The sequence below is a fragment of the Oncorhynchus gorbuscha genome, linkage group LG12, assembly GCF_021184085.1.
Source record: "Oncorhynchus gorbuscha isolate QuinsamMale2020 ecotype Even-year linkage group LG12, OgorEven_v1.0, whole genome shotgun sequence".
NCBI lineage: Eukaryota > Metazoa > Chordata > Actinopteri > Salmoniformes > Salmonidae > Oncorhynchus > Oncorhynchus gorbuscha.
In genome coordinates, this window is record NC_060184.1 from 10,757,047 (window position 1) to 10,767,046 (window position 10,000).

The 10,000-nt window shown below is 44.6% G+C and overlaps 1 protein-coding gene across 1 annotated transcript in view; it reads right to left on the bottom strand.

Moving 5' to 3' along the window:
• The window catches only part of LOC123990518 (coiled-coil domain-containing protein 85C-B-like), a 105,735-nt gene that overhangs the window by 12,501 nt on the left and 83,234 nt on the right, over positions 1-10,000 (bottom strand). Inside the window, exon 3 of the mRNA XM_046291075.1 lies at positions 43-147. Within this exon, the coding sequence (XP_046147031.1) occupies positions 43-147 (105 nt within the window). The remainder of the gene's footprint in view (positions 1-42; positions 148-10,000) is intronic.

A 10,000-nucleotide genomic window follows, 5' to 3' on the forward strand; every position in this document is an offset into this window, starting at 1 on the left:
GCGTGCGTGCGTGTGTGTGTGCGTGTGCGTGTGTGTACTCACGTTGTGCAGTGCGTCCTGGCGTTGTGGCAGGGATGACAGCTGAGACTCAGAATGGTACAGGGTCATCCCCTTCCTCAGGACACGCAGGTCCCCTGGGTTACACTGCTGCAGGGGTCAGAGAGGAGAGAGAGAGAGACGTCATCATACACTGATCAATCCACCATAGGTCTACACACTTTACATACCCGTACACACGGCTGGGCCACATGTTCTCTAGACCACTGTTCCCTGAGGGAGGGAACCCATCTGAGGGAGGGAACCCATCTGTGGGAGGGAACCCATCTGACGGAGGGAACCCATCTGAGGGAGGGAACCCATCTGAGGGAGGGAACCCATCTGTGGGAGGGAACCCATCTGAGGGAGGGAACCCATCTGTGGGAGGGAACCCATCTGTGGGAGGGAACCCATCTGACGGAGGGAACCCATGTTCATTATGACATTTCCATGTCACACAATGTGAGCGTGTGCAAACACGTGATGCTAGGAGAACCAGAGCTGTAAATAAACCCAGTGAGCTATGCGTGTGTGTCACGTCTGGCGCTCCTGGGTGTCAGGGGACTGAATGCAGAACACAGCTTTCTCCCACAATGCACTCCAGAGATAAAATGAGCATTCCATTACTGCACCTCTGGCTCATGTCCCTTCACATCCCCCCCACATCCCATCACTCCTCCAGCTCCCGAGCAGCGCAGCGGTCTAAAGCACTGCGTCTCGGTGCTAGAGGCGTCACTATAGACACCCTGGTTCGATCCTGGGCTGTATCACAACAGGGCGTGATCGGGAGTCCCATAGGGCGTCGCACAATTGGCCCAGTATCGTCCGGGTTAGGGTTTGGCTGGGGTAGGGTTAGGGGTAGGGTTTGGCTGGGGTAGGGTTAGGGGTAGGGTTAGGGGTAGGGTTTGGCTGGGGTAGGGTTAGGGGTAGGGTTAGGGGTAGGGTTTGGCTGGGGTAGGGTTTGGCTGGGGGGTAGGGTTAGGGGTAGGGTTAGGGGTAGGGTTTGGCTGGGGTAGGCCGTCATTGTAAAATAAGAATTTGTTCTTAACTGACTTGCCTGGTTAAATAAATACATTTTTTAAAAGTCAATAATTTGATCTTCTTCTACCTCCTTTACTCCTCCAGGATTCCCCCTTCATTCCTGTACCATTTCAGGTCCCCATGAGGACAGAAGAACATAACGTGTGTCCCTCACTCCTCACCTTTTACCATCACAACAGTATTTCTCCCTTGCCTCCCGATGAAAAATGTGATCCTCCGTCTCTGCTTCCAGCCTCCGCCCAGAATCCCACATCCTTGGCATTATGCTTTATCTAATGAAACATACTTCCCAACTTCCACTTCAGCGTCTTATACTGCTGAGCGAGACAAACAGAACAATACACTATTGGTCTGTAAGACAGGCTGGCATCTCCTCATGTCAACAGCCTCTGTTCCCCATCCATCACAATGTCCTGAGAGGTGACAGGAAGGAACCCTGGTCCGGCGTCACACATCACTTCCTGTCTAAGTTATGATGAGGGGCCATGGTGAAACAGGCGGCCACGACACTAGGAAAGGATGCGATCCCTCCTCTTCTCCTGTCCACTCTTAACAGGGGTACGCGCAATGCCATCGGGGGTACGACAAATAAACATTCACATTTAAATGTTTTTTAAATACAATTTAGTTAAAAAAAAAAAATATCATCACATTTTCAAACAGGGCTATACATTTGGGTGAAGTTTTTTTCTTGCCCGAGTAGCCTTGTTTCAAAAATACAATGAAACCTTATCGTGTTCAGCAAAATAACAACACAATGTCAAATACAGGTAGCCTAGTCAAATAATTAACATCCAATCACATTAACCGTTACTCATCCAATCACATTCACCGTTACTCATCCAATCACATTCACCGTTACTCATCCAATCACATTCACCGTTACTCATCCAATCACATTAACCGTTACTCATCCAATCACATTCACCGTTACTCATCCAATCACATTAACCGTTACTCATCCAATCACATTAACTGTTACTCATTCAATCACATTAAACGTTACTCATCCAATCACATTAACTGTTACTCATCCAATCACATTAAACGTTACTCATCCAATCACATTAACTGTTACTCATCCAATCACATTAACCGTTACTCATCCAATCACATTAACTGTTACTCATCCAATCACATTAACCGTTACTCATCCAATCACATTAACCGTTACTCTCTCACGGGAAACCAACACTCTTGCGCAGACATTTAGAAAGGAAACATGACAATTTGAAAAACAAGACACAGGAGTTTTTTGAGTTAGAATAAAGACGACTTTCAAGTAGTAAGACATGTATAAAAGCAACAAATACCATTAATAAGAAGGGGCTAGAAGCGTTTTATATGGTGAGTTACCGAGTGGCTGGGACAGGAAAGCGTCATACTATTGTGGAGGACTTAATTCTTCCTGCTGCCGTGGATATGGCAGGGACAATGCTGGGGGAAAGGCCAAAAAAACTATACAGACAATGTCTTCATTAAACAACAATACTTCACGACGCAACAGTGAATTACTGCTTCGTATACAAGCCGGCAGGTTGCATAGTGGTTAGAGTGTTGGACTAGTAACTGAAAGGTTGCAAGATCAAATCCCTGAGCTGACAAGGTAAAAATCTGCTGTCCTTCCCCTGAACAAGGCAGTTAACCCACTGTTCCTAGGCCGTTGTTGAAAATAAGAATTTGTTTGTAACCGACTTGCCTAGTTAAATAAAGGCCAAATAAAAAAGCCAGTGAATTGTATGTGTTACAGCTGGATGAGTCAGCAGGCCTGGCATATGTCTGTTATGTTTAGGACAATTTGAGAGAATATTTTTAAAGTACTGGACAGCTTTGTGACATCAAATGGACTTTGGTGGTCAAGATGTGTTGGTATCTGTACTGATGGCGCAAAAGCCATGACAGGGAGACATAGTGGAGTGTTAACGCCAAAGGCATGACAGGGAGACATAATGGAGTGTTAACGCCAAAGGCATGACAGGGAGACATAGTGGAGTGTTAACGCCAAAGGCATGCCAGGGAGACATAGTGGAGTGTTAACGCCAAAGGCATGCCAGGGAGACATAGTGGAGTGTTAACGCCAAAGGCATGACAGGGAGACATAGTGGAGTGTTAACGCCAAAGGCATGACAGGGAGACATAGTGGAGTGTTAACGCCAAAGGCATGACAGGGAGACATAGTGGAGTGTTAACGCCAAAGGCATGACAGGGAGACATAGTGGAGTGTTAACGCCAAAGGCATGACAGGGAGACATAGTGGAGTGTTAACGCCAAAGGCATGACAGGGAGACATAGTGGAGTGTTAATGGCATGACAGGGAGACATAGTGGAGTGTTAACGCCAAAGGCATGACAGGGAGACATAGTGGAGTGTTAACGCCAAAGGCATGACAGGGAGACATAGTGGAGTGTTAACGCCAAAGGCATGACAGGGAGACATAGTGGAGTGTTAACGCCAAAGGCATGACAGGGAGACATAGTGGAGTGTTAACGCCAAAGGCATGACAGGGAGACATAGTGGAGTGTTAACGCCAAAGGCATGACAGGGAGACATAGTGGAGTGTTAACGCCAAAGGCATGACAGGGAGACATAGTGGAGTGTTAACGCCAAAGGCATGACAGGGAGACATAGTGGAGTGTTAACGCCAAAGGCATGCCTGACAGCTTGAAAGACGTTTTGAACATGAAAGTGCAAAAGGTTAACTTTGTTAGAGCAAGTTCCCTGAACTCTCGTGTATTTTCTGCACTATGTAATGATATGGGCAGCGACCATGTAACGCTTTTACAACATACAGAAGTGCTCTGGTTATCAAGTGCAAAGTTTTGACACGTTTTTTTTAAATTGAGAGACGAGCTTAACGTTTTCTTTACTGACCATCTGGGTGATGTTTTTCACCTGTCTGACCTCTTGATGATGATGAGTTTCTCACACGACTGACCATCTGGGTGATGTTTTTCTCGCCTGAATGATCTGAATTAGAGGTCGACCGATGATGATTTTTCAACGCCGATACTGATACTGATACTGATACTGATACTGATACTGATTATTGGAGGACCAAAAAAAAGACGATACTGATTAATCTGACATTTTTTACATTTATTTGTAATAATGACAAGTACAACAATACTGAATTAACACTTATTTTAACTTAATATAATACATCAATAAAATCAATTTAGCCTCAAATAAATAATGAAACATGTTCAATTTGGTTTAAATAATGCAAAAACAAAGTGTTGGAGAAGAAAGTAAAAGTGCAATATTGAGCCATGTAAGAAAGCTAATGTTTAAGTTCCTTGCTCAGAACATGAGACCATATGAAAGCTGGTGGTTCCTTTTAACACGATTCTTCAATATTCCCAGGTAAGAAGTTTTAGGTTGTAGTTATTATAGGAATTATAGGACTATTTCTCTCTATACCGTTTGTATTTCATTAACCTTTGACTATTGGATGTTCTTTTAGGCACTTTAGTATTGAAAGTGTAACAGTACAGCTTCCGTCCCTCTCCTCGCTCCTCCCTGGGCTCGAACCAGGAACACAACGACAACAGCCACCCTCAAAACAGCGTTACCCTTGCAGAACAAGGGGAACAACCACTCCAAGTCTCAGAGCGAGTGACGTTTGAAATGCTATTAGCGCGCACCCCGCTAACTAGCTAGCCATTTCACATCGGTTACACCAGCATAATCTTGGGAGTTGATAGGCTTGAAGTCATAAACAGCTCAATGCTTGAAGCATTGCGAAGCGCTGCTGGCAAAATGCACGAAAGTGCTGTTTGAATGAATGCTACGAGCCTGCTGCTGCCTACCATCGCTCAGTCAGACTGCTCTATCAAACCACAGACTTAGTTATAACATAATAACACACAGAAATACGAGCCTTAGGTCATTAATGTGGTAGAATCCGGGAACTATCATCTCGAAAACAAGACGTTTATTCTTTCAGTGAAATACGGAACCGTTCCGTATTTTATCTAACGGGTGGCATCCATCAGTCTAAATATTCCTGTTACATTGCACAACCTTCAATGTTATGTCATAATTACGTAAAATTATGGCAAATTAGGCGGCCCAAACTCTGCGTGCGATGAACGCAAAAGAAGTGACACAATTCCACCTGGTTAATAAACCTGAATTTCTTTTAGCGAAATATGCAGGTTTAAAAATATATACTTTTGTGTATTGATTTTAAGAAAGGCATTGATGTTCATGGTTAGATACACGTTGGAGCAATGACAGTCCTTTTTCACGAATAAGCACTGCATCGATTATATGAAACGCAGGACACGCTAGATAAACTCGTAATATCATCAACCATGTGTAGTTAACTAGTGATTATGATTGATTGGTTGATTGTTTTTTAAAAGATAAGTTTAATGCTAGCTAGCAACTTACCTTGGCTTACTGCATTCACGTAACAGGCAGTCTCCACATGGAGTGCAATGAGAGGCAGGTGGTCCCTCCGTTGGACTAGTTTACTGTAAGGTTGCAAGATTCCAGCGTTCCTAGGCCGTCATTGAAAATAAGAATTTGTTCTTAACTGACTTGTCTAGTTAAATAAAGGTTAAATAAAGGTGTAAAAAAAATATAATTTTTTTGCCAAAATCGGTGTCCAAAAATACCGATTTCCAATTGTTATGGACTTGAAATCGGCCCTAATTAATCGGCCATTTCGATTAATCGGTCAACCTCTAATCTGAATCTAGGATTACAGGGACTCTCCACAACTATATTCAATGTGCGGGACCAAATTGGGGCTATGATTAAGAAGTTGGAGCACTTTTTCTGTCTGCATTAACAAGGACAACACACAGGTCTTTCCATCATTGTATGATTTTTTTGTGTGCAAATGAACTCAAGCTTACAGACCATGTCAAATGTGATATAGCGAAGCACCTGAGTGAGCTGGGTGCTCAATTACTTTCATGCCCTTTCATGCCCTGCCTCCAGTCCACTCACCGATATCTGAACAAGAGAGCCTCATCGAAATTGCAACAAGCGGTTCTGTGAAAATGTAATTTAATCAGAAGCCACTGCCAGATTTCTGGATTGGGCTGCGTTCAGAGTGTCCTGCCTTGACAAATCGCGCTGTTAAGACACTGATGCCTTTTGCAACCAGGTACCTATGTGAGAGTGGATTCTCGGCCCTCACTAGCATGAAAACTAAATACAGGCACAGACTGTGTGTGTAAAGTGATTTAAGGCTGAGACTTTCTCCAATACAACGCAACATAGCCTGGTTCCTCTCTAGGTTTCTTCCTAAGTTTTGGCCTTTCTAGGGAGTTTTTCCTAGCCACCATGCTTCTAAACCTGCATTGTTTGCTGCTTGGGGTTTTAGGCTGGGTTTCTGTACAGCACTTTGAGATATCAGCTGATGTACGAAGGGCAATATAAATAAACTTGATTTGATTTGAACATTGCAGAGTTTTGTGCATCTTTTCAAGCACACCCTTCTCATTAACCTGTGGTGAGTTATTCACAATTTTTGATGAACAAAGAAGGTTTTATATGTAAGATGGCTAAATAAAGAGCAAAATTATTGATTATTATTATTATACTATTATTTGTGACCTCGTCCTATAAGAGCTCTTTGTCACTTCCCCATGAGCCAGGTTATGACAAACACTCACACTCATTCTTATGTTTAATAAATGTATTTTGTAGTGTGTGTGTGTGTGTGTGTGTGTGTGTGTGTGTGTGTGTGTGTGTGTGTGTGTGTGTGTGTGTGTGTGTGTGCGTGTGCGTGTGCGTGTGCGTGTGCGTGTGCGTGTGCGTGTGCGTGCGTGCGTGTGTGGCGGCAAAAAACAACATTTGAGAGTGCGCTGACCCTGATGCTAGAGGGGGTACAGCGGGAGGTTGAATGTTTGAAAGGGTAAGGAACTATAACAAGTTTGGGAACCACTGGTCACGAACAATGGAAAAATTCCTTGACATCAACAACAACAGGTCAACAAGAGGACATTCATACAACTTTCAGGACATGTTCATTTTCTTGGTTACATACAGCCATGCATTAATGATGTCTGGTTCTTATACCTGCGCTCGCTGTGTCGCCCCCCACAGAGAGATCAATTATTCACCAACTAGACTTCCCTGGGACAAACGTTTTGCTGTGCTGTTCATGCTTCACAACACACTGTAGCATAGCACTCACCTCCTAGGCCTCGGTACAACACAACACACTGTATCATAGCACTCACCTCCCAGGCCTCGGTACAACACAACACACTGTAGCATAGCACTCACCTCCTAGGCCTCGGTACAACACAACACACTGTATCATAGTACTCACCTCCTAGGCCTCGGTACAACACAACACACTGTAGCATAGCACTCACCTCCCAGGCCTCGGTACAACACAACACACTGTAGCATAGCACTCACCTCCTAGGCCTCGGTACAACACAACACACTGTAGCATAGCACTCACCTCCTAGGCCTCGGTACAACACAACACACTGTAGCATAGCACTCACCTCCCAGGCCTCGGTACAACACAACACACTGTAGCATAGCACTCACCTCCCAGGCCTCGGTACAACACAACACACTGTATCATAGCACTCACCTCCCAGGCCTCGGTACAACACAACACACTGTAGCACCTTAGATTTAGAGAGGTACCGTATTTCTCTGTATCTGTGATAAACTATATATGCTTACAGGGCTGAATGTGGGGAACAGGATATGTTATGAGAGGATGGCTGACAGGTTGTTTTGTGTGACTCTAAGGTAAGTGTAAAACAAAGGACACTGTGACTGGATACGCTTTAACACGGAACACTTGGCAACATCTTTTCAGCATCCAACCACGTAGCAACCATGTCTCGCTACGTAGGAGGATATCAGACAGGTGCTTTATCTGTCACAAAGCAGGGATGTACGTTATTATCTTACCAAAAGGTTTCGAAAGTAAAGTTAATATTAGAGGTCCTTATTTAAAAGGTACTGCAGGCCAATCTTTAGGCCTACATATTCATTACTCTTAATTGCGCTGATGATAAAAGTTTGGTGTCATTGGTTTCAACCCACACACTTTGCCTGCATAGTTAAAGTTATAGTTATCTACATAGTTATCTGAAGGGAGATAAAATAAGTGACAAAAAATAATAAAATATCTAAATTCAAATCTATTAAATCACTTTTATGTCTTCAAAGCCGATACCTGAGTTGGTCAATGGTACGGTGCTTGAAGTGAACTGAGCCGATACCTGAGTTGGTTTATGGTACGGTGCTTGAAGGTGCTTGCCCTGAAGTTAACTCAAATCAAATCAAATTGTATTTGTCACATGCTCCGATTATAACAGACCTTACAGTGAAATGCTTACTTACAAGCACTTAACCAACAAGGCACTTTTAAGAAAATAAAAAAGTAAGTGAGAAGAATAACAAATCATTAAAGAGCAGCAGTACATAACAATAGTGGGGCTGTATACAGGGGGTACCGGTACAGAGTCAATGTGTCATGTGCGGGGGCACAGGTATTGAGGTAATTGGGGTAATTATGTACATGCAGGTAGAGTTATTAAAGTGGCTATGAATAGATAATAACAGAGTAGCAGCAGTGTAGGGGTGGTGCAAATAGTCTGGGTAGCCATTTGATTAGATGTTCAGGAGTCGTATGGCTTGGGGGTAGAAGTTGTTAAGAAGCCTCTTGGACCTAGACTTGGCGGTCCCATACCGCTTGCCATGCGGTAGCAGAGAGAGCAGTCTATGACTAGGGTGGCTGGAGTCTTTGACAATTTTTATGGCCTCGTATAGAGGTCCTGGATGGCAGGAAGCTTGGCCCTAGTGATGTACTGGGCCGATCGCACAACCCTCTGTAGTGCCTTGCTGTCGGAGTCCGAGCAGTTGCCATAGCAGGCAGTGATGGAACCCGGCAGGATGCTCTCGATGGTGCAGCTGTAGAACCTTTGGAGGATCTGAGGACCCATGACAAATCTTTTCAGTCTCCCGAGGGGGAATAGGTTTTGTCGTGTCCTCTTCATGACTGTCTTGGTATGCTTGGACCATGTTAGTTTGTTGGTGATGTGAATGCCAAGGAACTTGAAGCTCTCAACCTGCTCCACTACAGCCCTGTCGATGAGAATGGAGGCGTGCTCGGTAATCCTTTTCCTGTAGTCCACAATCATCTCCTTTGTCTTTATCACATTGAGGGAGAGGTTGTTGTCCTTGCACCACACGGTCAGGTCTCTGACCTCCTCCCCATAGGCTGTCTCATCATTGTCAGTGATCAGGCCTATCACTGTTGTATCATCAGCAAACTTAATGATGGTGTTGGCGTTATGCCTGGCCGTGCAGCCATGAGTGAACAGGGAGTACAGGAAGGGACTGAGCACACACCCCTGAAGGGCCCCTGTGTTGAAGATCAGCGTGGCGGATGTGTTGCTACCTACCCTTACCACCTGGGGGTGGCCCGTCAGGAATTCTAGGATCCAGTTGCAGAGGGAGTTGTTTAGTCCCAGTGTCCTTAGCTTAGTGATGAGATTTGAGAGCACTATGGTGTTGAACGCTAAGATGTAGTCAATGAATAGCATTCTCACATAGGTGTTCCTTTTGTCCAGGTGGGAAAGGGTAGTGCGGTTGAAAATGTCAGTGAAGACACTTGCCAGTTTTTCAGCGCATGCTCGGTGCACACATTCTGGTAATCCGTCTGGCCCTGCGGCCTTGTGAATGTTGACCTGTTTAAAGGTCTTACTCACATCGGCTGCGGAGAGCGTGATCACACAGTCGTACAGAACAGCTGATGCTCTCATGCATATTTCAGTGTTATTTGCCTCGAAGCGAGCATAGAAGTTATTTAGCTCGTCTGGTAGTTTCGTGTCACTGGACAGCTCTCGGCTGTGCTTCCCTTTGTAGTCTGTAATAGTTTGCAAGCCCTGCCACATCCGACGAGTGTCGGAGCCGGAGTAGTACGATTCCA